The sequence below is a fragment of the Delphinapterus leucas genome, chromosome 11, assembly GCF_059928025.1.
Source record: "Delphinapterus leucas isolate spDelLeu-1000000601 "Yukka" chromosome 11, BTC_Dleu_Yukka2, whole genome shotgun sequence".
Lineage (NCBI taxonomy): Eukaryota > Metazoa > Chordata > Mammalia > Artiodactyla > Monodontidae > Delphinapterus > Delphinapterus leucas.
This window is the reverse complement of record NC_143139.1, coordinates 5,902,764-5,930,121: the sequence shown is the minus strand read 5'-3', so window position 1 is coordinate 5,930,121 and position 27,358 is coordinate 5,902,764. Positions and strand designations below refer to the sequence as shown.

General features: G+C 50.3%; 1 protein-coding gene across 8 annotated transcripts in view; it reads left to right on the top strand.

Moving 5' to 3' along the window:
• Positions 1-22,827, top strand: part of ANO2 (anoctamin 2) — a 336,711-nt gene extending 313,884 nt beyond the window's left edge. For all 8 annotated transcript variants that reach the window (XM_089920173.1, XM_089920168.1, XM_089920169.1 and 5 more), the window contains 5 exons: positions 7,682-7,834; positions 8,209-8,261; positions 10,233-10,414; positions 20,494-20,599; positions 21,894-22,827. In XM_089920173.1, the coding sequence (XP_089776299.1) occupies positions 7,682-7,834; positions 8,209-8,261; positions 10,233-10,414; positions 20,494-20,599; positions 21,894-22,166 (767 nt within the window). In that variant the 3' untranslated portion in view covers positions 22,167-22,827. The remainder of the gene's footprint in view (positions 1-7,681; positions 7,835-8,208; positions 8,262-10,232; positions 10,415-20,493; positions 20,600-21,893) is intronic.
• The last annotated feature ends 4,531 nt before the right edge of the window (positions 22,828-27,358 follow it).

Below are 27,358 nucleotides of genomic sequence, written 5' to 3'. Positions count from 1 at the left end.
TTTCCTGTTATGACTTCCAGGGTTTCTGAATTGAATCTGATCCATTATATAAACCCCAGGCGACCCTATGCAGATTGAAAGGGGATTCCACTTACTGTCTTTACTTCCTGAGTAGTCTGTGAGTTTGGATCAATGACTGGCAGGAAAGATGTTAATGACCAAACAGCCAGCAAACCTTCAGATGCCTCTTTGAATTGTTCTTCAAGTGAAGCCCAGCGGTCGTGAGTCTCTGCAGCCTCCACGGGCCCGCTGGTGAGAGTGAGTTACTCCTGCCCTGGTACCCACTGCGGTCTGTTGATGCTGCCCTTAGAGGTCTAACTCCAACACACAGCCAGGATTTGCTTACATGTCCATCTTCTCCACTGCATCCTGTGAACCCTTGGAAGGATGACACAGTAATTATTCAGCTTTGTTTCCTAGCAACGAGCATGGTGCTCAGCGTCCAGGATGTGCTCAATATATGCTTGTTGGTTGAATGAGTGAATGAATGAATGAATGAATAAGTGGTGAATGATGGACATTGAGAACCTTCTTATACTTCTGTAAAGACTGCTACTATTTTCCTAGGCGATAGAGGTCCATGCCAAGCAATCAGCTCACGTGCCTCCTTCTTGTTATCTCTTCCTGTTTACGTGGTCCATCAACACTTGCAATTCTCTTTACACCAGACACTCACTGCTGTGCACAGTGTCTTCCCTTGCCCTTAGGAGAAGGGCATCACTGGGCACAGCCTGGAAATACAGGCTGATGAAATAAACAGCGATGACCTTCCCGTGGTGTTTTTAGCTACGTGTTTATATTAATGGGCTGTTTCTAGCTGAATCTTTTCAGTAACTGCCTCCCGAGTGAAGAGACAAACTCACGCCAACACGTTTCTGAGTCCTTCCCTTGCGTTGCTTATTAGCGGTTCATGACAGGGAGGGTTCTTAAGCCCCCAGCTTTGAATCCCCTTAAGCCAGGGGTCCCCAACCCCCGGGCCACGGACCGGCATCAGTCCATGGCCTGTTAGGAATCGGGCCACACAGCTGGACATGGGCGGAGGGCAAGTGAGCGAAGCTTCATCTGTATTTACAGCCGCTCCCCATCGCTCGCATTACCGCCTGAGCTCCACCTCCTGTCAGATCATCAGCAGCATTAGATTCTCATAGGAGCGCGAACCCTACTGTGAACTGCGCATGCGAGGGATCTAGGCTGTGTGCGCCTTATGAGAATCTAAAGCCTGATGATCTGAGGGGGAGCTGAGGCAGTGATGCTAGGGCTGGGGAGTGGCTGCAAATACAGATCATCATTAGCAGAGAGGTCTGACTGCACAGACACCATAATAAATCAATTGCTTGCAGACTCCTATCAAAACCCTATCAGTGAGTGGCAAGTGAAAACAAGCTCAGGGCTCCCACTGATTCTGCATTATGGTGAGTTGTATAATTATTTCTTTATATATTACAATGTAATAATAATAGAAATAAAGTGCACAATAAAGGTAACGCACTTGAATCATCCCCAAACCACCCCCCACCCCCGTCCGTGGAAAAACTGTCTCCCAAGAAGCCAGTCCCTGGTGCCGAAAAAGTTGGGCACTGCTGCCTTAAGCAGACTATATTATAAAATTTCTAAATTTACTAAATTATACAACATTTCAAAAAAAAAGCTATAGTTATTTTCTTTAGAATTAGACTTTCCTAACTGATTGGTTTTACAACCAACTTTCTTCGAGCCCTTCTGTGGGCGTGACAGCGCTGAGAAGTGCTGTGTGGACTTGTTAGAACCTCACGGCCCCCTCTCCCTCCCCATCACTAAGCACAGTGATTTCCATTCACAGATTTTTTTTTTTTTTTTTTTTTTTGCGGTACGCGGGCCTGTCACTGTTGCGGCCTCTCCCGTTGCGGAGCACAGGCTCCAGACGCGCAGGCTCAGCGGCCATGGCTCACGAGCCCAGCCGCTCCGCGGCACGTGGGATCTCCCCAGACCGGGACACGAACCCGCGTCCCCTGCATCGGCAGGCGGACTCCCAACCACTGCGCCACCAGGGAAGCCCCATTCACACATTTTAGCTGTCTGCCTCTTCTCGTGTTTGTTTTGTGTTTACAGCTGGTGACAGTAAGTTTGTGTTTATGAAACAAGATAACCTCTAAACATCTCCTATGGGACGGGTGCCACACAAAATTGTGGGACCTCGGAAAAGAGTCAGAAATGCCCGTGGTTTCAAGGGGGTTGCCGTCCAGGGAGCAAGTCAAATAAACAAGTAGAGGAACACATGCAAGGCATTATGGGAGTGAGGAGGGGAGGTGCCCGTGGCTCCCAGTTCTGCCTGGGGTAGGGGTGAGCAGTGGGGTAGGGGAGAGCCTTCATAGAGAAGGTTAAGTTTGAGTGGAACCTGAAACATAAATGGTAAATCCATCCAGCAGGCAAGAAGAGAAGGAAATTGACATTGCCATGGTGCGTACAAAGGCTCAGGAGTATGGGAAACTTGATGAATTTGGGCAAGTCCAAATGGTTTTGAAATGGTTGGAAAGCAGGCCGACTTGATCTCCAAACACCCCAGCTCAGTATCAGCCCTGAGCACAGGGGCTGGGTAGGGAGCACATGTTGTCTGGAAAAATAAGTTAGGGTCAGATCACAAGGGGTCTTGAGTGCCAGCCACACCAGGGATCTGGACGTTATCGCGTGTGATGGGAAGGTAGATATATTTACCGAAGAATTTAAATAACTGAATAACAAATTGTGTTCCATCAGGAGCTTTTCCACCAATCCTGGCCAGTCCACTCTATCCCACCTGATATATTATTTTCTTCTTTAAGCAGATTGTCCTGGAATGTCCTTTCTGGATGCTATGTTGTTGAGTGTAATCCACTCGTCTTTGTTATTTTAACCTAAGCCCAGGTAATCAAGGCCAGGATCTTAATTGCCTCTGGCATCAGGCAGCCCGGGTGATAGTTGCATATTTTAAAAGGAGCCTGGCTGGCTGGGGATTGAGAAGAGAAAAGCCAGTGGGGTTTGTGCCTATGAGGGTTTCCAGTCTCCATGCTTTCAGCTCGGTATTTCTGGGGCACTTTACAGCAGGCTTTGTAAAGATTTAGTTGAAAATCCACTTATGAATTCCTCCCTAATTGGCTTGGCCAGGTTTAATCTGTTATTGGTCGAGCCAAGCTGGCTTGTATTATGCAGCCCAGTGAGGATTTCCGGCCTTGTTCTTAGCCTCTTGGAGGCTGGCTGTTTTTAGAAGCCAGGCTTGGTGTTGGTAAGGCTGATATCATTGTGTCCTCTGAAGTGACCTCGGAAGGACGCCCATCTGATACAGCATTTAGACCTTTGACCAAAAAAAGCACGTCTTGGAGTTGACATTTGTATGCCAGAGGTTTATGGTTTTATGTTTTTTTTTCTCCCCAAGATGAAACAAAGCTTCCTCTTTGTTTCTGCCTCTTTGGGTTGATTCCTGGAAATAGGCAGTGTACCCAGTCCAGGCAGGCAACACCTGCAGCAATGGGACATCCTCAGAGGGTGGTTTCTCTTGGCCCAGGATACCCTGTAGTAACCTCAGAGGTGGTTTCTCTTGGCCCAGGATACCCTGTAGTAACCTCAGAAGAGGCACAGGACTGTGGCCTTCACTGGCCTTTGCTGAGTCCACGCTCTTAAGGTTGTCTGGTGCTGAACACACAGACGTGCCTGGAAGAGGAAAGAGAAGAGACATGTTATGGGGCTTCCCCGGTGGCACAGTGGTTGAGAGTCCGCCTGCCGATGCAGGGGACACGGGTTCGTGCCCCGGTCTGGGAAGATCCCACATGCCGCGGAGCGGCTGGGCCGGTGAGCCATGGCCGCTGAGCCTGCGTGTCTGGAGCCTGTGCTCCGCAGCGGGAGAGGCCACAGCAGGGAGAGGCCACAGCAGTGAGAGACCCGCGTACCGCAAAAAAACCAAACAAACAAACAAACAAAAAAGAGACATGTTATGATGTTGGGATCACTTATGGGCACTATTCGCGTTGAGTCACCACTGGAAGTTGTGTGCACAGAGAGGGACCCTGTGATGGAGAGGTTGTGAAGGTGAAGAAGCAAACCCTCAGGGCAGCCTCAGAGGAGAGGGTTCATATCTGCCTTTGGAACTCATGTGAAGGGAAGCTGAGGAAATGGAGAGTCCTGTTTTTCCCTGCGATCCTGGAAGGACATTGGATTTCTGAGTGCCGTTTGCATGAGTGTGGAGAGGGCTTGCCGTATCTGTTTGTAGTCACTCGGAGGTAACTTGCCTCTTCCCTGCCCCATCAGTCCCCTTGCTAAGTCCTCGTGGGGGCTTTGGAGAGTTTAAACAGCTCTGCTGGAGGAAGTCGCTTATAAGAAGAACATTTGCTCTGTAGACCTGAGCTCATCAGAATCAAGAAGACCAACTTGGAACTCCAGAACTAGAGATATGTTCATCCATATACTTAAATACAGACATGCATTTTACAGGTTTCACAAAACTAGTCCAACATCTGTTTTGCTTTCCTTGTTAATTCCATCCCCCTCCACCCCCGATTGCCCTCACCCCACCCCTGACTCAGCAAAGCCTCCTTGAAGAGACGCGATAGACGCTGCGTCTTGAACTGGCTCCCACACTTGTTTGGGAAGAGTTCTTCTCCCCTTCGGCCAGCTAGCTAGCCAGGCGGTCGTTCCAAGGACCCGGCCTTGACAAATCGGTGCCTTCTGATGCATCTTGTCACCAGCTGGCAGCTGCTGGTCTCGTAGGGCCTGCCGAGAACCCACTGGGCATCCAGGACCGTGGCTGTGATAGAGCTGAGTTAGCAGGAGCCTTAGCCCTCAACCCTGGGCCAAATCAGAAGCGGTTGTGCTGGGTGAAGTTCTGTGCATGCTCTGTGTCTTGAACTTTCTGCTGTGGTTAAGCTTATCCCTCTGTGAACACTTTTTATTTCATTTCATTTCCAATTTATTTTAAGTTTGGATCCTGGTCTTTCATTCTTTACTTGGATATCCTAGAATCTTGACATTTGTCCAAGAGAATAAGAATTACAGCATCACAGCAAATCAGACCTGAAGGGAATTTAAACCGGTCTCTTCAACTTAAAGATGAGAATGCTGAAGCCCAATGAAACAGAGAGAATTGCCCAGGGACGTAGGGCTAGTGAGCAACATATCCGGGGCTCGAAGTCAGGCCTCCTGACTCTCCTTCGGGCTTTGCACCTTAAACGTGTGTCTAAGGGGTCCATATGCAGGATACATTGCAGCCATCTGCACTCCAATAAGAGTAACAGTACACGTAACAGGTAACGTTATCGAGCAGTTATTAAATGGCAGACACCGTTTTGAGCACTTTATGTATGCAAAATCATTTACCCTTTTGTCAACCTATTTGGTGGGTACTGTTATTATCCTCTATTTATAACTGGAGTGACTAAGATGCGGAGAAGTTAAATAACTTGCCTTAATAAGTAGGGAAATCCTATTAGACTGACTTTCTTGAGACTCAGGTCTGACTTTGCATAAGCAAATCTGTACTGAGCCCCTACAAGGAATGGAGCCCTGCCTTTCTAGCGGGAAATGAAGGCATGTGGGTAGATGATCACAGCGCGGCACAATGGCGGCTGTAACAGAGGGTGAGGAAGGAGTGGAGGGGGTAACGGGCTTCACCAAGAAGATGGCATTTGACTGTTCTTGGGGATGCATAGGAGTTTGCTAGCTCCTTCCCTTGTGTGCCATGGAAGGGAAGGAGCTAACGTGTCTGCGGAGAAATCCGAACGGTGAGAAGCTCAGAGTCCGGGAAGGCAGAAGCATGATGGTTGTGGGGAGATTCCGGGAGGCGGGGCTAGAGAGGTAGCTTGGGTTTAGATGGTCCAGTCCCTGTCCCAAGATAAGGGATCTGGATTCTATCCAGTAAACAGAGGGGAGCCAGCTGAAATGCTTGTGAGTAGGTTAAGTGATGGGATCGGATTACTGGGCGCTTGGGGCTGAACAGACGTAGAAGTGTGGGCAGATCGGTCACGAGGAAACCAGGTAGGAGGTGGTTGCAGTTGTCCAGGTAGAAACGATGGGGGCCTGGACTCCTTACGCCGTCTGATTGGCACAGGCCGCCTCCACTCCTCTGCCCGCACTGCTTCCAGGGCTTGGATGCAGTCTATAATGCACTCCACCTGCAGTGACAGGCCCATCCTTCAAGTCTAAGCTTAGGTGTCCTTCTGGAGACTCCCCTTAGTCCCCACGCCAAGCAGGCTTGAGCTCTCTCCTTGCGGTCTCTGCTTTGTCTGGTACATCCTCCCTTCTCTCTTGGCACACGTGAAGTCTCCTTGCACATCTTTGTATATTCCTCTCTCTTGAAGGCGGGTCCAGACCTTTGCCTCCTTAAAGACTTTGCGCAGTGCCTGACATTCAGGGAGCTCTCGGTACACGTGTGATGAATGAATCCACCTTCTAAATAAAGGCAGCAACTGTGGATAGGGGAAGAAGAGGCCAACTTTGGGAGATGGTTTTGAAGTTACATCAGGGCTTGGCAAACAAATCCAGCCCACTTTATTTACTGCTTTTGTAAATAAAGTTTTATTGGAACCCAACCAAGCCTGCTGGTCTACATTTGTCTACAGCTGCTCTCACTGTGCAATGGCAGAGCTAGGTCATTATGACAGGACCATACAAAAATAGTTACTGTCTGCTCAGCCATGAAAAAGGATGAAATATCGCCACTAGCAACAACATGGATGGACCTAGATATGATCATACTAAGTGAAGTGAGTCAGACAAAGACAAACACCATATGATATTTTTAGTGGAATCTAAACAATATTACAAATAAACTTATTTGTAAAACAGAAACAGCCTCACAGACACAGAAATATCTTATAGTAACTTATAATGGACACAACATTTTAAAAAACCTCTAATGGGGGCTTCCCTGGTGGCGCAGTGGTTGAGAATCTGCCTGCCGATGCAGGGGACACGGGTTCGAGCCCTGGTCTGGGAGGATCCCACGTGCCGCGGAGCAACTGGGCCCGTGAGCCACAACTACTGAGCCTGCGCGTCTGGAGCCTGTGCTCCGCAACGGGAGAGGCCGCGAAAGTGAGAGGCCCACGCACCGCGATGAAGAATGGCCCCTGCTCGCCGCAACTAGAGAAAGCCCTCGCACAGAAACGAAGAAATAAATTAATTAATAAACTCCTACCCCCAACATCTAAAAAAAAACAAACCTATAATGGAAAAGAATCTGAAAATTATATGTATATAAGAAGATACATATGTATACCTACATATATATATATATATATATATATATATATATATATATATACGATTCAGTTTGAATCACTTTGCTGTACACCTAAAACTAACACAACATTGTAAATTAACTAAAGTTCAATTTAAAAAAATATATTTTCTCTCCGGACCTTTGCTGAAGCAGTTTGTTAACCTCTGAGTTCAATGACCAGGGTTAGTGACTGGAGATAAAAGGTAGTGGAAAGGAAGGGGTGGAGACTTTTCCTTTTTTGGTATCTTCTCAACTAAATAGAGCTTTGCACCTAAGTGATGGCACTGACTGCCAGGCCTGTGGGTGCTGAGAAAGAAATGCCCCTACCATGGGGCAGGACGGAAAGGGAGCCTGAGCCCAAGGTGGACAAGAGTCCCCGGTCAGAAAAGACAGGGGCTAGAGCTGCAAGGCAAACATACGTCTAAATCCTTCTGCCTCTTGTGCTCTTCTTTCTCTTAGTCATCCAGTTTGGTTTTGTCACCCTCTTTGTGGCCTCCTTTCCTCTGGCGCCGGTGTTCGCCCTCCTCAACAACGTCATTGAAGTGCGGCTTGATGCGAAGAAGTTCGTTACGGAGCTGAGGCGGCCAGATGCTGTGCGAACCAAAGATATCGGTCTGTCCCCTGCATCACTCAGAGGCGACGCAGCCCATCCCCATCCCCTCCCTCCGACCCTCCCCCTGTCTCCCTGGCCACCCCCCTTACACTATGTCGGGCATCCGGAGGGCTGGAGCATTCCTTATCACCCCTTCGAGCCCCTCATCCTTATCTCCTCGGTGCTGGAGGCCACGGTATCCCCCCCACCCCCGCTAGCCCCCTGCTTTGCAGACAGAGGTGCACCTAAGCCTTTCCAGACAAGCCTATCCCTGGGGGGCCCGGCAGAGCTCCACTGGTAACTTGCCTGCAAGGCGGCACTCTGACTGAAGCCTTGTCATCACTGGACTGAGGGTGGGAATGAGGCAGACGCCCTTTTTTTCCCCACCTTACAGGGATTTGGTTTGACATCCTCTCGGGCATCGGCAAGTTCTCTGTTATCATCAACGTAAGTGCTTGCTTTCATGACACCCTTGCTCTGTGGGAGGGGCTTTCCAGGGGAGCTGAGTCCTCAGGGCAGGAAACCTGTCCTGTTACCTCCCAGCTTCTTCCATTTGGAGCTCTGTTTAAGACAGCGCCCCGCGCCCACCCACTCCCCAGCCCTCGTTAATATCGCGTACACGCCTTCTAAGTCATCAGGCTGTTGCCGGAGGTGTGCAGCTTTGTTGTTCATTTCGCTGAGAACAAGAAAGGCAATTACCCACCAGAATGTGTACCTTGGCCTTAAGAGTCCAGATCAGATCTTTCGTCGGAGCCAAGAATCATGAGGAAAGAATTGCACATATCTAGCCATCTCTTTCCTTTCTTTTTCTACCCTGGAGCTGAACAATACCTGGATCATCGCCCAGCCTGCAGTTCCTAATTACCGTTTCTCCAAGCTGTCAGCGTAAAGTCTTAATTATCCCTGGCGCTGCTTGGTTAAGATAGGACATGGAAGAAGAGGGGTCCTGTCTGCTCTGACCTCCTTAACTGCCTTGCCAGATGTGTCCACGTTTCGGAGGAAATCCTGCTGGGCCCAAGCCAGCAGCTCCTTTGGCGTCTGCGTTCCATACGGATGGTGGTCAGGCAGGGCCTCCTCTTCCGTCTCCCGAGACAGCATCTACCAGCTCAGTGCACATCAAGAAAGCCACAGCCCCCTTTCCCTTGGGAGAGAAACGCTGATTCTGGCCGTGACCTGGCTACCGAATAAAAACACATGAGACGGCACGAGGTGTGCAGAGAGGCAGAGGGGATCAGCCCGTCACACGTGGGATGTTTGATGTAGGAAGTGCACGTCTCAAGGCTGAGAAATTAGGCGCAGTTTGATCAGTAGCTACTTTGGAGTTGTGTCTTCTAGAAAAGAGCCCCTGAGTACCAAGCGCTTTTCATCTACAACAGCATGACGGGACGTTTTACTTCCTTGGCCGTTCTAAGACTTCTTATCTGTAAGAAATGGGAGAGAATAAGAGTCTCACCAAGTCGGATCAGTCTGCAAATTAAATGGGATGATGAAAGGACGTATGGCCCGTGCTCCATTAGTTACAGCTGTGATTATTAGAAGTCCGTTACTCACTCTCAAATATGGTTATGGCCATGCACACTCGTATATACATTTAGAAAACAATACCTAAACTGCATTTTTTAAAAGGGCTTTAATTGTTGGTGCCAAGGACAGTATAAACACCTGCCAAAAAGATTTAAGATTTTCTTTGCAGAAAGTCCCTCCTCATCCGAACAGTTAGTCGTTCGTTTGTCATTTGGTTTGCTCCACAGACATTTATAGAGAACTTAGATATGCCAGGCGCTATGTCGGGTGTGTGCGTTTCATCCAGCAGGACCTACTCCTTCCATCTCCGTGTCTCACTTTTTCTAAGCAAAATGGATGAAAGAGCGACTTCCATTGTATGATGGGCTAAAAAAGCGCTGAGAGGTGATGGTCAAACTGAGGTTCACCATGGAACCATATCCTTGGTGTTCCTGGCTTTCTCGTGTCCCTCAGGGGCAGATGTATTCAGTATATGGCCATTTGGTATCCTTGCCTGTCACACTTAAGTGGCCGTCTCACTTCTCTCAGTCATTTTCTCAGAAAACCTTCCACTCTACTTTGGCATGGCCAATGCCAGCATCAATTCAGATATCTCAGAGATGATTCATGCCCTCCCTCACCAAATGGTCCAAGCTGGCTTAGCATCCTTTGCTTCGGTGGTTGTAATTCACTCTCTTGATGGCCACTGACTTGTGGGTTTCCTTACATGTATCAAAGATGGAAAAGCCAGGTAAGTCAGTGTTGTGAGCTCAGGGACAAGGACTCTGTATCAATCAGAGCAGTGCCTCTGGATGGAGAGCCCAGGAGGGGACAGTCTCTTGGGCAGATGGACCTGCGTCACCCGCACGGTGTCCATCCTGACAGTTCCTCAGGTGCTTGTGGTTCTACCCCCAGGCTTTTGTCATCGCGGTCACCTCTGACTTCATTCCCCGCCTGGTGTATCAGTACTCCTACAGTCACAACGGGACTCTGCATGGCTTTGTCAACCACACCCTCTCCTTTTTCAACGTCAGCCAGCTGAAGGAGGGAACGCAGCCCGAGAACTCACAGTTTGACCAGGAGGTTCAGTTCTGCAGGTAAAGTAATCGGGTGCAGGAGGGCAGCAAAGGACTAGAAGCAGCAGGTCCAAGTAATTATCCGGACGACTTAGAATTGCATCATTATTCTCCTTCGCTTCTGTCTCCTACCCCCAAAGCCCAGATCCCTACAAGTCAGTTTCAGTGAATTGACCAATATTTATTGAGTGCCTTTTGCTAGACACCATGGAGCAGATAAAAGAAGTATATAGGTTCGTCCTTACCATCAAGGGAAGGTCTGCTTTATGGTCTGGTTGGGAAGAAAACAGAACTGGTAGCACGCTGCAGGTTATTCGCGGATTATGTCTAGTATGGGCCATGAGCCTTATGAGTGTTCGAAGGGAAGGAGAACAGTGAGGGCTGGAATGGAAAGGGTGGGCTTCTTGGAGGGGCCATGAGGAGTTGTAGGGCAAAACGAGAGCGTATCCTGGGTATGGAGTCAGCCTGGGCCAGGTCATGGGGACGAATCTGAGGCGTTAAACTTAGGGGCTAGCTGCTGGAGTTGGCAAGGAGAGCGCTTGGGAGATAATAATAGGGAATAATATAGGAAATACAATATAGAGAGCAACTCCTAGGGTAGTATAAGCCAAAGCGTTGTTGAATTTGAATCGGCAGGATGAAGTAGATAATGGGAAATCTCGAAATCTTAAAGGAATTTTTTTTTTTTTTTTTTTTTTTTGCGGTACGCGGGCCTCTCACTGTTGTGGCCTCTCCCGTTGCGGAGCACAGGCTCCGGATGCGCAGGCTCAGCGGCCATGGCTCACGGGCCTAGCCGCTCCGCGGCATGTGGGATCTTCCCGGACCGGGGCACGAACCCGCGTCCCCTGCATCGGCAGGCGGACTCTCAACCACTGCGCCACCAGGGAAGCCCCCTTACAGGAATTTTAATGTGATGCAATAGGAAGTTACGGACCTTTTTAGGGCCAGGGAATTATAGGCTGCAGTGTGGGCTTAGGAAAACTAATCCGGTCTCAGAGAGGAAGATGGGCTAGAATTGGGCTAACTCAAGGAGGGCAGCTGAGGTGCTACATCATTCACACATGACCGGTGATAGGCATGGACCAGAGGGGTGGAAGTAATTCAGAGGGAGGGAGAAGATGAGCTACTTAATGTCATACATTACAAAGCTGGGTACCAGAGACAGGAGAGAGAGTGTGAATCAAGGATAACTCCAAAGTTTGGGCTGAAGCCAGAGGACTGGGAAATTGTGGGTCCATTGACAGGGATGGGGAAGATGCCAAGAGAATCTAATTTATAATAAATTAGATGAATTTGATTCCGATCATGTTGCATTTAAAATGATGGTCGGAAATCTAAGGGGCAGTTTCCATCTAACACCTAGAGGGAATAGCTGGAATTCCTGAGAGGACCAACTTAGAGTCATGATTGTAATTTGTCAGCACAGGGGTCATTGAAGCTGAGAAACAGAGAAGGACAAAGAAAGAGAAAAAGAGCAGAGGGGAATAAATTCTTTCAGACTCAGTCTGAACCACAAAAGGGAGAAAACGAATTGGTCTTCCCGACCCAGATGACTGAGTTAAACAACCTTCCCAATATGTGATTTAAATAGAAGGGTATTCTGGTCCCAGGAGCAATAACTTTAGGGCTTCACACTAGCCAACCAGAAAGGCTCAAAGTCAGGGACCAGATCTAAGAATAGAGAAGTCCATTTATTCACAGATACTGATTCACGTAGCCTAGATGTTTCTAGCATTTTCGCATCTGGGACTATAACAAGTCGTCACTCGAGTAGGCAGATTTGGCTACTACCCTGCGTTGCCCAGGGGCCACTGCTGGCGGGCCAGACTGTCTGTCCATGGTGCTGGATTTGGGTCTGCAGATCCGCTGTACAGTGGGGTCTGGACCAGCTGGTGGCCTTTTCTGGTAGCATTTAGATTTGCTCCAGCAGGGTAGGTGAATCAGTCAGCACCTTCACATTAAACGAACGGGCACTGAAAAGTGAGGACAAAATCATTTTTGTAACTGGAAGGTACAGAAATCACCTTGTTGAAACTCTCATTCTACATAAAAAGAAACCAAGGCTTAGAAAGTTGAAGAGTTTTCCAAGATCACAGAGGTTTCTAGCAACAGACCCGGAAGCAAGACTCACGTCTCTCCAGGAACACAAGCTTCAACGCCCACGCTCGGGGGGTTGCAGCACGAGTGTGACTTGTCATGTGGGGAAGCAAGGCTAACGCTGTTCCTTTAGTTGGTCTAGAAGCACCAGTCTCACCAGAGCACCAAGGGACTCTGACCTTGTCCTTGACCATCACATCTTCCAGTGACACTATGAATGTGCTTTCCAGATATGTCAGTGGCTTACACCGGCTTAAACACAAAGGGACTTTAATGCCTCTCTGTTGAGTCGAGGGTAGTTCTAGTTGGGTAGATTTGATTCAATCTGCCCAAACCAAATCTTTCTCCATCTTCCAACCCTACTGTAGTCAGTGATGACTGTAGTTTCAAACACTGGATGACTGCCAGCAGCTACAGGCCAGTATGATACTGTGTCCGAGTCCAGCGGGAAAAAAAGCCTATACTTCTTTCCCAACAGTCTCAACAAAGGTCCTGCTGCCGCTTGTTGGCTGGGATTAGTACGCACTTCCTACCCAGAGCCGATCGCTGTGGCCAGAAGAATGCGACGCTTTCCATGGTCTTTGGGGCCATGGGGTTAGGGGTAGGAAGTGAAATTATCTCCATCTGAAGCACGTGATCTCAGACTAGGGGGTAGTTCCCTCCTCCTCTGAGATCTGAAGTCAAGATGAACGGATGCATCTCAACCAAAACAACGGGTGCCCAGGAGACCAGGTGTTATTAGCACACATGGGTCACATCGAGCTTTGCTGTATCTACCGTCAGAGCCACTGGACTTTCCAGCCAGATGTAAAGCCCTGATAACTCTTCCCTCCATTGTTTCCAGGAAAGTAGATGGGATCGTGGCTCATCTGTGGCCTGCTAAGTGGCGGAATTAACACTGGGTGCGTGTGCAGGAAGTGCATGCTGTATTTCTGTCAAGAAAAATGTACCTGCAGGAAATAGATCATTCAGGAATCAAACCAAAAGCATTTCTGGCATGTCCACCATTGTTTCTTTACTCCGTACCAGTGGGGATCGTAGGTCCATTGTGCATCTGTTTTTGAGGCTTACTATAGGCTTGGCATTGGTTATATAAGAGGGAACAAGACGCAGTGCCTCCCTCGAGGAGTCTAGCTGGACAGGCGAGATGAGCATGCGCACAGCAATGAGAACAGAGCTTCCGTACGTGCAGTCGGGCAACTGCAGGGAGCTCTCAGAGCCTTGAAGGAGGAGGCCATGCACCTGACCCACACCTAAGTGTCCAGTGCCAGAGTGGCCAGAAGGAGAACCTGTTGAAACTGCTCACTCACGGGACCAAGCCAGCCTGGGTGGGAGGGGGCTGTCAGGTGGTGACAGAGGTCCAGGGAGAACAGGGTGTCCCAGGTAGAGGGGCTAGATCATGCTCAGTGGTCAGAGCTGGAATGAGAGGCGTGAGCTAAGAGAGGTGAGGCGGGGAGAAACACAGAAGCCGGACCAGGAGGAGCATGTTGGTCATGGGAGTGGGGGGTGTGTGGACTCACCTTAGGGTACTGGGAGCCACGGTGGGGGATGGAAGGGACTTCTCACTGGTATCGTCTCTGACTGCACTGTGGAGACCAGTGGGTTACATTGAAAATAAAGAGCTGCCTGGGCTTCCCTGGTGGCGCAGTGGTTGAGAATCCTCCTGCCAATGCAGGGGACACGGGTTCGAGCCCTGGTCTGGGAGGATCCCACGTGCCGCGGAGCAGCTGGGCCCGTGAGCCACAACTACTGAGCCTGCGCGTCTGGAGCCTGTGCTCCGCAACAGGAGAGGCCGCGACAGTGAGAGGCCCGCACACCGCAATGAAGAGTGGCCCCCGCTCGCCACAACTAGAGAAAGCCCTCGCACAGAAACGAAGACCCAACACAGCAAAAAGAAATAAATTAATGAATAAACTCCTACCCCCAACATCTTAAAAAGAAAAAAAAAAAAAGAGCTGCCCTATTTTGAAATGTAAGCAGATGTCTGGGGAGCGGGGTCACCGAATCATCTAGATATGCCGTCTCGAGTGGGTATACTTTGGGGGCTACCTATCCTAGGTGGATGAGGATTGCTGATGAAAATCTCTACCTGCCCCAGGTAGATTCTACTCACCGCATGCCGTGTGGACCTGTCTGGCTCGCCATAGTCTCTGGAGGTTGATGAAGTGTAGGCATAAACTACTGATGTCTTTGTAAGCCAGGATTTGTCAGCAGCTGTCAGAAATAGAAATGAAGGGGGTGGGGGATGGAGGGGGCTGGGGGAAGAGAGAGAGAGAGAGATTGATTATGAGAAACACAGACAACGCTAGAACTAGCCCCAAAGCCCACGTTTAGAACCGCTCCCGTGATGGGAAATGCAAAGTTTGTCCTTATTTCCTGGCAAATAGTGTTGGGAACTCGATGACCCTTCTTATTCTTAGCTCTCCGTGACCCCCCGGAGATAAATGTGGTCAAATAAAACTGAGGTCTCCGGCTCCAGTCCGGCCTCGCCAGGGATAGAGGTATCTTAAAAATAGCAATAACATTTAGGACAAGTCTCCGGCTGCCCATTTGAGATGCGTTCCCAGCATTTTTGGAGCCACGTCTGCCTCAGCCATCTAACTGCCCCGGCCGGGCTGCTCCATAAACAGCCCTGTGACGTCAGTCTGCAGGCTTGATTAGTGGTCACTTGACAGGGTCAAGGGACCACTGTATCCTACAGGCTGGATGGTGACTCAAGCTCCTGGCTCAGTGGAGTGGAGCAGAGAGGTCAGTAGGGCAGGACCTGGCCAGGGACCCGGGTCTGAGAGCTCAAGGAGCCCACCTGGGCTTGGGCAACCCACTGGGTCTGTTTAGAGATGCTGAGCATCCCGAAATAGCATCCCTGGATGGCTCCTGCAGGTTTTTCTGCAGGACCCAAGTTCTTCCCTATCCCAAGGTCCCGGGAGTTCCCTTCCAGGGTTTGCCTGCCTCTCATCTGTTTCTGGCCGAGACCAGAGGGAGAGCCAGCTTTCTGTGGTGGTGCCTTTCCTCACCTTTATCCACCACTGCATCACCCCAGGCCTGATTAGTTCGTAATGGCCTGTGCTGTTTTCCCTTGCTCAAAGTCAATTACAGAAGACGCTTTTAAGCAGGTCAGATGCTACAAAAATATTGTGTGCCGTTGTGTTCAGCACTAATGTGACATTACTTTCCATTGGGAGTATTAAATTTTGTTTCTTACATACCACTGTTTTGAGTTGAGAAATGCATTTACTAATTGATTTATAACTAAAACATGCATTTATAACTAAAACGTTTTTTTTAAAAAAAGCCATTTCTGAATGTCAGTGACCAAGCCCTCAGTTTGTTACACTGGCACCCTTCCTGCCCGCAGTGATTCTGTCCTGTGATGAACTGTGGCCAGTTTCACTGTCACTGGCCACCCCTGCGAGTGGGGGTGGGAAGGGATGTCTGAGCCAGGAGCCTCTCTTCCCACTGTGCACCTCAGTTTCCCCATCTGTAAAAGTGGGGACTTGGAATAAATAATCTCCAAAGCTTCTTTTATACTTAGTGTAAAAATATAATAGTGAATGACACATGTAATACATTACTTTATTCCTGCAAAACTTCTAAACATTACAGGCAACCTCTCCAACTCTGTCCCACCTCCCCTCAGCCCTGCCCAGCCCGAGGCATCTTCCCAGCGGTAGCCACGGCGACACGTCTATATGACTCTTTCTCAGGCATTGTTCCATGGATTAGCATAAAAATGAATTTATAGACCCTTTAAGATGTTTCACGGACTCGTTTTGTAATAACGAGCTATATTTTGAGTTAATAGGAGCCTTGTTTCTTTAGGTAGTGTATAAATGCAGCTCAGTGTGATTGTTTCGTAGGGTTAGAACAATCTAGGTAAAATACGAATGCAGTTTTAAAGCAGAGAAATTTTTGTACCACTTTTACTTATCGTATATGAGTCTGCCTGACTTAATACTATAACTTTGCTCCTGGAAGCTTAGTATAAAGATATGCTGGAGTCAACCGAATGGTACCATTAATTGCATCCTTCTTTGATGATGAACTTTTTATTATAAAAGTAATTCTATATAATGTATATATGTGTGTGTGTACATATAAAAGGAAAAGCCCCTCTTCTCAACCTCTAGCCCAGTCATTCTCTCCCAGAAGAAACCGTTGTGTCCATTTCTGCCTCCAGAAATTACGCTCACGTGTGCTTTCTTCTTTACTGCTCACTGTGTTTCCCTTTAACGTTCAGTGCACACACACGTACACACACGCGCGTGTGCTCATTTGCTCATGGCGGGCTGAGAGGACTCTCGCGCGTGCACCTACTATACACTCGGCACAGTGATGCCCATTTTGTTGGCTCTGTGTGAATTAGAACGCTGAGGTCCAGGGATGTGGAATAACTTTGTCGGCTTCCTACAAGTAGTAAGTGGCCCAGCCACTCCAGTGCAGACATGCTTTTTAGACCCTCTAGTCGTTTGTTTATTGGAAGACTCTCCTTATTACAAGACTACAGGGAACTCTCAAACTCAATGTTAAGGCTCAAAGAAAATAAAGGAAGACTGAGGGATGAGGGTGAGATCTGGGAACCATGCCTAAAATTATATCCCCGAGCTTCAATCCCAGCCAGCAGATGCAGGAAGTGACCAGATGTGGGGTTTGCCCAGTGCTTGACCACGCAGTGGGACTTTGGGAGAGCCAGAGCTCTCAAAACCGGGGGAAAGGGTATGCTTTGGAAAGCATTGGAGCTAATGGGGATGGAGCAGAAGTTCTCCTTCCCATCAGCCTGAGGCTTCCCTGCTTTGTGCCATTTACCTGGACCTGGAACCTGAGAGAAGCCCCCAGCAGTTGGGCATTGGCTTTCTCTTTTTTATTCATCTCAGCATCATGGGAAATTCGGAGCATCCGAGCTTGAGTGCTCAGAAATCCTTCTGGAAAGCCAGGGGAACTGGGAGCAGGGATGTGTATGCTCCATCTTCTTTTAACAGAAGACGCGTATTTCTTAAGTCACCTTCGGTTAAAGGAGGAAGAACATTTATTGAGTCCTCTGATACGTCTGGTAGTATGCTGAGTGGTCTTCGTTCCAGCTTTGTGAGATGCAAAGTCCACATTTCATGGACGAGGATCCCGGCCATCAGATCTTTGGGTAACTGTCTAGAGGACGGAGAGCTGAAATAGTGGGGGTGGGATCAGGCCTTCACCCGCTGACTCCAAAGCCCACGCTTTTGCCAATGCTCTTCTCTGCTCTAGGCTTGGAAGCGAGATAGACAGACAGCTGTCACCAGGCTGGCCACAATTAAGTCCACTAGCCACCCTGTCTTTTCTGGACATTTCTAGTCTTAAAACTAATGACCTCTTTGTTTAATGAGTGTCTTCTGATCACTCAGAAACATTTGATACGCTTGACTTCTTAGGATGATTTTTTTTTTTAATTCTGAAATCTGAGCTTACATTGGAATGTAAATAAGCAATCATTTACCTGGTGGCAGAGGCTTCCTGGAATCAGTTTTTCAAACTATGAGTTCATCAGTGAGTTAGGAAATCACTTCAGTGGGTCATGACCAGCATTTTAAAGACTAGGAGAGTAGAGGATAGCAGAGAACAAGAAACTATCAGTGCACAGCACACAGCAAGGACGAGTATGTTTTGTGTGTGTGTGTGTGATTTTTATTTCTGTGATATACATGTACGTGTGCACTAATGTAAAATGCATTGCTTACTCCAGGTCACAGTTTTTTTTTTTAAAGTGAGCTTTGAAAAGAGAAATGTGAACAGATGTATAATTCATTAAATTGCGTGTTGCTGTTTTCTGGGCATAGCTTGCCCTGTAGTTACTGACAAAGCACCCTTAGGCCATTGGCACAGACGGATTGCAAGTTGAGCTTTCTGGACGTATCTGTGTGTTAATCTTTCCCCAGATCCTTGGTTAGATGGATGTGCCTGCCAGATTCAAAACATGTTGTGGACACTCAGGGAGGGCAGAGTGACGTTTCCAAAAGCTGTAGTGAGTTAGTAGCAGAAGTGGGACCAGAATTAGATTATTTATGGATTCTTTGCAGACTGGAAAAAAAAAAAGAGGGCTGAGCAATGGCTGTCATACTGAGGTCAGTGAGCAGCTGTTCCTTCATTGATGGAGCTAGAAAACAAGGGAGATGGACTTTGATTGCAGCAGCAGGGATTGGGCTAGACCTGGGGAGGGACTTCCTCACCGTGAAAAGTAGGGGCGGCGTGTATCACCCCTCCTGCAGAGGTCTTGAGAAAAGCAAGATAAGTTCCCTTCTGCCATGGGGTTTTGGGGGGACAGCAGGAGGGTGGGCGAGCCTGAGCACTTTTCCCAACCAAATGTCCTTATTCCCTTGGCCACACCCTCCCTCTCTCCCATGAGCGGGCGTGGTCTGGAGCTGGCTGTGTTTCTGTCCTCAGCCGAGGATGGCCAGGATGAGCCCCACGGTGTTTAGCTGGGTTGTAGTTAGCTTTGCATTTCATCCGGATGACAAACCAGGCCTGCAGCAGCTGCGATCAGCTGTTGGAAGAGAGGAACCGGGTGAGGAGGGGGCAGCTCCTAGCCTCTTGCCCAGCCCTAGTCCAGCGCTCAGCACCCACCTCTCCGCTTGCCTCTTTCTGCGGCTGGCTCTTCCCACTGTGATTTCTTCTGCCTTTTGCCCTGCATCTCTTTTCATCTTCCTGTGTCTTTTTTCTCTTCTCCCCTTTATGTCTTCTTGGGCCATCGAAAGCCGCTGTGCTTCTCTGTGGATCTTTTGGAGCAGCGGGTTTATTCGGCACAGGGGAAGGTTCAGAGAGCCCCCACTGCTGAGCCCCCTTCCCCAAACAGCAGCTGTAGTCAGGAGCTTTTCGACAATAGGAGAAAAGCCCAGATTCAGGCAGACTTGGATTCTCACCTTGACTCCACCCCTTGCTGGCCAATCATTGAACTTCTCTGAGCCTCAGTTTCCTCCTGGGTTATTCAGGGATATCCATGCCTTCCTGAGGATCTTGTTGTGAAATGAGGAGACCTCCAGAAAAGCCCCTTGCTTGGGGATGGACGCACACTGCACGTTCAGTCTATGCTTGTTCTCCTCTGGGCCCCTCCTGAGACAGAGTTCCCTCCCTGCCTTCCTCGGCAGCCGTGCACCCCGCTTGGTGGCCTGGTGCCACCCCACCTCTTGCTTCAGCCCAGGGCTTGTTTTGCTTTTACTGAGCCTCGAAGATTCGTTGAATTCCATGGAGAAAACAGTTCCGTGAAGGGGCATAATTCTTCTGTACCAACTCTTGTTATTTTTCCAGGCTTAGAAAAAAAGGGAGTCTGAGAAAATAAGCCGTTTTTAACATTGAGTCATCCCAAGATGGGGGGGAAAAGGCAACAGCTCGGACAAGCCCTAGACGTCACCATGGTCTGAGCTTACGTCAGGCACTGACATTTTATTTCTTAAACCACGTGGGCAGGTGATAAAGATGGTTAGTGAAAGGGGATATTGCCCAACCGAGACTCTGAACCACTGCCCTCCTCCCAAAATTCACTCGGCCTTCAGCTTGCTCTGAATCAGCCATCAAGCGAGGCTGGCCCCTCTCGTAGGCAGCCGGCTGGGGAGGACACCCTTGACCGTCTGCTGGCACCTGCGTTTTCACTGAGCCCCGGGCTGCGGAGCAATGTACGCGGTGTCCGGGGGTCTCCCCGCCCCCTCAGAGCCCACAGGCTAGTGGAGCCAGGATGGCCTTATAGTCCTGGGTTCCTCTCATGATTCCTGGGCTCCTCTGGTAGGAGAATCCAGAGGAAGCTTCTAGGGATGTTGGAGAGAGTAAGAAAGCCACTTCTAGGCTGATGTTGGCTTTTTTGGACTCTGGCCCTTTTTTGGAGGTTGTTGGCTGGGCCGTGGACTCCTCACCTCTGCCTCCTACGCCCCCGAGTCTGAGAGTCAGGGCTTTGCCTTCTGCCTTGACCTTTGAGGCTGCACCAGAGAAGTAGCTCCTTCCCTGCATTTCCTCCCAGCCTTCACATGGCCTTTCTCTCTGCACAGGTTTAAGGATTACCGGGAGCCGCCCTGGGCCCCAAACCCATATGAGTTTTCCAAGCAGTACTGGTCCATTCTGTCTGCCCGTCTGGCTTTTGTCATAATCTTCCAGGTGAGTTGTTCAGATAAGGCACAGCGGGTCAGGATCCGGGCTGCAGGGGTACAGATGGCCCCGTCTCCGGGTTTTCAGGGCGCTCTGTGACTCGGGGGCCTTCACGTGCGGCGGGCAGCCCTGAGACCCTTCCCTGGGTGAGGGCTTTCGTTAACGGATGGATTTGCAGAAGGAGGATAAAGCACAGAGTAAGGTTACAAGACAGATGTGGAGTAAGGTGCAGGGTGGAGATTGATTCCCATGTAAACCTAAGACCAGGAAGTGGGGAACAGCGTGGGAGAGCAGAGCCTCACCTCGGGACTTGGTTTAAAAGGCCAGCACCTGACTTGACCAAGCAGCTCCAGATCACTTATGGCACCCGGCAGCCTCTGGGAGCAGCCCTTGGTTCCCAAGTCTTCCCTGGGCCCTGGGAGCACACAGGGTTCAAGGTTGAGCTGGGGGTGGGTTCAGAGCATGGAAGACAGGTGGCAGGGCTCTGATATCTCTTGGGCTGTCACTGTCCTCCAGGTCTAAGGAGAGGGGGCGTGCGAGCATAAGATGGGCAGGCAGAGGAAACTACAGCTGGAGGGTGAGGGGCAGCCTGCGGCAGGCAGGCCTGGGAGCCAGAGCATACGGGGAGCTGCCCTTTAGCGGGCGGTGCTGGCACTGCAGGACGTATTCACCCACTTAAATAGAAAACGCTCCCAGGAAGGGAGGGTCTTATCCTACACTACGGGAGGGGAGGTGGCTTACTGGGGGGAAGGAAGGCACTTACGGATGTGCACAAAACCTCAGAACCGATGCAGGCCCTTTGAGGCAGGGCCCAGGCAGGCGGTGAGACCAGAGCGTGGGGTTGGCTGAGGTCGGAAGTCAGTGCAGAAACCAAGGGTCCACCTCCGATATGGGGACGGAGGGACAGCTGGGAAGAAGAGAGGGGCGGTTGGTTCAGGGAGAGCCCTGCAGGGGCCGTTGGGCTCTGGAGCCCGGGTCCTGGAGGCAAGAACAGGACACGTGGGGGCAGGGGGGCGGAGGGGAAGAAGCCAGTTCACACTGTCTGGCCGTGCATAGGAGGGGTGCTCTGGAGATGGGCGCCGTCCCTACTCCACTTTCACCCGGGGACCCCAAGGGACAGTGAAGCTTGTTGGCTGAGATCACCCGCTAGTTGGCCGAGGAGCCAGAGGAACCCAGAGGCCCCCTGCTCCCCCTCCCCGGGTCTGGGGTCTGTGCCCTCACCACTGCCCAGCCCGCCTGCCCCGGGGCGGTGGAGCCCTCCCGCCCAGCCTCTCCTCTCACCACCCCCTTCTGGCTCTCCAAGAACCTGGTGATGTTCCTGAGCGTCCTTGTGGATTGGGTGATCCCTGACATCCCCACCGACATCAGTGACCAGATCAAGAGGGAGAAGAGCCTGTTTGTGGACTTCTTCCTGAAAGAGGAGCATGAGACGCTCAGGCCGACGGAGGAGCCTGCCCGGAGGAGCCAGGGCGCCAGCCGTCGCAGTGGGGGCAGCCCGGCAGCCAGCCCGGTGCCCTCGGGCCGGAGCCAGCGGGGCAGCAGCACGTCCCCGGGGTCCCAGCACACCAGTGTGTGAGCAGCTGAGACCAGCCCGGGGCTGCGCACCCGCATGGGTGCGGTGTCCGTCCTTCCGCAGGATCTGGCCTGAGGGGCTCTTGAAAAGGGCGTGTGTGTGCATGTGTGTGTGCGTGTGCGTGTGGACAGAGGTAAGAGACAGGAGGCAGAGGATGGGCGCGGGAGGGAAGAGAATGATGCTGCTTCTCAGAAACTTCAAGCTTGGGTTTCTTTTAGGTCCTCTTTTGAGCTGTATCCTTTGGGCGATTGGTACCCCCTTTTGCATCCATTGGTGAAAGAATTGGGTCTCTCCAGCCCAGAGTCCCAGGCACCGCGAGCCCTGCCCTGTGCCCCCTCAGATACCGTCCCCAAATTTCGGTGGCCGCGGGCCATGAGAAGCACAGTCCGGGCCCTGTTTCAGCCCCATCATAAGTGATCACCACCCCACCCCCACTTCCCACCATCACCCTGAGAAAACCCTCTGCATCACTGTCACAGCCTCAGTGGATGCAAATTATGTTCCGTGGCTGATTGCTGTGGCCTCTGGACCTAATGGTGAGCAAAGGTCCAGACCTGGGCTTGTCTCCAGTTCATGTCATGGGGATGCTTTGAGCTAAATGCAGCTAGCCATCATTTTATGCAGGTTCAGGTTTAAAATAATAAATTGAAACATTCTTTATAAAGATGCATCTCCTTGTCTTCCGCTCTCTCTCTCCTACTTCCTACTGATATTTATGGAGCCCATACTGGGTGCCAGACATTGTTCTCAGACCAGAGATACAGCAGAGGACAAAAGACAAAATCCCGCTGCGCGGAGTTATGTTCTGGGGACAGTTACATCAGACAGTGAGCTGACGAATGCACAGCATTTCAGGCGATCATCAGAAATATAAAATAGGATAAGGGAGACAGGAAATGTGAGGGCATGGGAGGAGGGGTTTGCCATTTTATACATGAATTAATGACAAACCCAGGATGGTTCGGAGATCACCTCTTGCAAAGCTAACATCATTGATCGGTAGCGGCCTCCCGAGCTCTGCGGGGAGATTTTCTAGTTGGAAGCAAAGGCCAAACGTCATTTATCATTGCCTTTCACACACCTCCACCCACCTGCTGACCAGAACCAGTGCACTGGCCCTTCCCTTGGGACCTGGCCCCAGTTCCCTGCAGGTCAGTCTGACTAGCGTACAACTTGGTCACAATGGAAGCTGCCAGGAGGGCCACACCCCAGAGGAGGTGTTGGTTACTTTAAGGACATGCTGAAGTTTTAGGTTGGTTTTCCAGGTTTTGATTTTCACGCCCACCGTCTTTTCTCAACATTTTACCTCCTTGTCCAAATCCTTTATACTTTAGGAACATGCTCTTCCCGAATAATACATTACTCTCTCCCCACCCCTCCATCCATTTATAATCTACGGTATATGAATCCAGCAGCTTCTAAACTCTTAACTTATATGAATCCGTCACGGAAGAGAGGTGAAGGCTCCCCCAGCCCCCTGTAAACTTACTCTCTTGCATTTCCTGTGCTGCTGAAGGCTGTACCTTTTCCTGCAGTGTGTGTTTTCTGAGATACATTTCTTGCTGGTAAGTGAGGTTGGACTCGTCCATTCCTCCCCTGACAAGCACAGTTCTGCAGCTCCCAACAGCACGGCACAAATGAAGGGTATGGCTCAGTGTGGATGACTGAGCTTACCTTCCACGGATCCATTCTACTCACCTTTTACACGGTTGGCCCTGGGCAACGGTGTCTCGGATCTCCTAAACCCCTTCAGCCCAGGTAAGCGGTGTCCAAATTTCCACTCCTGCCCCGACCCACGGGGGTATCCGCTCTGCTCAGCCACAGCAGAGGGCGCCAGAGAGCAGAGCCCACCCTTCAAGGCTGAGCCACGCGTTCTGGAAAACAAAGCAGATGTTTCTTACACACGCAGCCCTGTTTGCACATCTGGCTCCCCTCCTACTCCCCTCTCTCCTCTGCCCTGTCCCCTGCACAGCAGCAGGTGGCAGTGCCCGCAAAGCCACCTCCCTTCAGGACCAGCCGAGAAGACTTTCTGCCCGCGACTCTCACCCAGACACGGTGGATTCCACCGACCCTTCCGGCCTCCCCGGGGCTCCTGCAGTTTATCTGCAGAAAGGAAGTGCAAGGCGAAAGCCAGATGGGAATTCCAAGAGACAGCTCCGCATACGAGTTCAGGAACCTTCATGCTTCATGAAGCTTCTTTCTCTCCCTTCCTCACGGAGGCCCGAGGCTTCCCAGCCAGGATGTCTTCCTCAATTAGGGGGATGAAGCCACAGGCCGTAAGGGAAAGAGGCAGACTTTTGACAATGGGTCCCACATCATAACCTGCTCTTCGTTTTCCCCCAGCACAATGGACTCTGGTTGGCCTGTCTCAGGTTCCTCAGAGAGTATGTGTCATCTTCTATCAAGAACCACATCTGCCTGGTCTGAGTGAGGCTGCTTGTTGGGAAACAGGTGAGGCCCCTGAAATAGGCCTTGTCAACCCTATCCCCCGGGCCACCTTCCTGCTACACTCTCAAGAACTTTGCTGGGTGTCTCCCTTATCAACTTCAAACTTGGTTTTCTCAGCTGTCAACCCCAGGCTTTACTCCACCTGCCTCTCTTGATTCTTTTCTTCTTGCTTCCATTAATTGCCCACTGTCTTTTCACGAGGCTGAGTTTTTCCATTTTATCTGTCTTCTCAGTGGCCCCTGTCTCTTTTCAGAAACCCCTCGGAAGCTCCTCTCCACGTAGCTGGGCAACATATGTAGAGTACTTTTCCATATCATTATGTCAAAAGCAGGTGGTGTTATTAACATGGGCAGATCCTGGCTTTGTGGGACCAGGAGCTTCTACAATTTTAGGGATCCTCTTTAAGAAAAAAGTACCCCAGATTACGAAATAAACTTAGGTACAAAGGTGACTATTTATCTAGCATGAAGAGAGAAATCATAAAAAAATATACATTTTAGGCTAACACCAGAAACACCACAATAGGGACTGGGAGCCCAGTGGTTGAGACTTCGCCTTCCAGTGAAGGAGGTACGGGTTCTATCCCTGGTCGGGAGCTAAGATCCCACATGCCTCGTGGCCAAAAAACCAAAACATAAAACAGAAGCAATATTGTAACAAATTCAATAAAGACTTTAAAAAAATGGTCCATATCAAAGAATCTTTAAAATAAAATTCTTTTAAAAACCCCAGAACACCACAAAAGCAGTAAAAAATAACTTCATTTTTTGTTAATTAACCAACTTGCTCACCCTTATAGTAATACTGCTCCCTCCACACCGTTGGCTGCAGGTTCCTTAATTGCCTTTTCATACCAATATTTCCAATAAGGAGAAGAGAAAGGAATCCAGTCTTTTCCTCTAGCAAGTTTGATCTACATTTACTTTCTATTTTGGTTAGAAACTTAAAAATTTTCTTTCAGCTCCACAACTCACTGTGGGTCATTTCATGTGAATTTTAAGATTAAGGTCAAATTTGGGAAAGCCTCTATCAAGTTCCTTTCATCGATAAGCTCGAAGATTGAAAAAATGTTCCAGACATTTTGAAAGCAGTTCCACCTCTATTCTCTGTATATCCTTCTAGTGCTGGGCACCCTTGGAAGGGGCCTTGGAGCTAAAATTGCGTTAGCTTTAATGTCAGTGTGCCTCTCATCACTAGCCCTGTTTTGATAGCCACTGAAACTGAAGCCTGGAGTTCACACAGCTGTAAGGACTTCAGCGCCAGGATACAGGCTCCTGTTTCTTGGATATCATGACCACTCGCTCAGAGGCCCACTGCCCCTGGGTGCTCTCCTGGCGGCCCATGGCCTAAGGCCAGTGACAGGACCAGTACTAGTAATGATATAAGGACAGTCACCGCCCACAGAGCAATTAATAGGAGCTAGTTCTGCTAAGAACTGAACGCTCTTCACAGTCTTTAGTCCGCAGAAGCTCCTGTGAAGTGTCTTTAGTGCCTGTCTTACTAAAGAGCCCTACCACCAGCTTGGATTGCAAGCCCTCCTTTTCCTGTGAATGACTGGAGCGCCCACATGATGATTAAGAAAGCTGGACCAAGAGGCCATCGGCGTCTCCTTCTTGAGGCCTCCTGCCTTGGGTTCCCCCAAGTTCTCCAGGGCCTACCCATCCCAAGGGGGCTTCCAGAGACCCCCTGAGGAGACAGCAGGGGCGTATTCCGTGCTCTTCGGCGAGTGTCACACGTGTGCTAGAGGGGTCATCTGCCACTGCACCTTGACACCCTCGCTGACCTGACTTGTGACCCCAGCAAAGTCGTGTGTCCCACCCTTGGGCTCTACGATGATCCCCCAGGGATCTCGGCCTCACCACACAAGTACCAAATTCAGCCCCTCCTTGGAACACCCAGATCTTTGTATCAAGCCAGTTTCCCCAGCCTGGACCCAGCTTCCAGGTGGGGACCTCCCTTCTGAGGCCTGGTGGTCTCTCCCATCACACTGACCCACTCTCATAGATACTGATTTGGGATTATGAGTTGGGGGTCTCCGAGTGTCGAGAAGAATCGGTCCACCCCCTTCCCTCCAGACCAAGCTGAATCTAAGCGTTTGCCTCTCAAGCTGCAGAAGCTTCCATGCTTACTCTGCTCTGGGCAATCCCTCATTTACCCAGAAGGAAAGCTCTGTGTCAATCTTCCCTGAGCCCAGCGCCTCTAACCTCACTGGGCAGAGCTGGCGAGAGCAGTGGGGCAAGGGGTGCTAACACCAACACACACACAGGAACACGGGGCTCCAAGAAGCTCTGTCTCTGCTCAGCTAGGAGGAGGCTGCACCTGCCTCGCCCCCGAGCCTGTGCCTTCACCTCTCACTGGAGAAAAGGAAAAGGCACATTCCTGAGCTGTCTGTTTGGGTACAGCCTCATGGGACAGTGACCCCCCACTGTTTGGACAGGAGTGTTGCTCCAGGCTGGCTGCGGCTCCCAGCTGCCCAGCCCCAGCCCGACCCTTCTCCTCGCCTTCTCCTTCATTGCCACTCCGCGGTTCCCTCTTCTCAGTTCTCATGCCCAGGACTCCTCCTGCAAGCTTCCATCAGCCTGGCCCCTTGTCCCTGGGCATGCCCTTCTGTGATGCTTTTCAGGACAGAGAGGGAGACTCCTGGCCCACCGGGGTCATGCCCCCTGGGCTCAGGCTTAGAGATCTACCAGCTCCCTCCCAGTTCCCTCTTTTGCTCTGCAAGGGGAACCACATATACATTGTGAGTC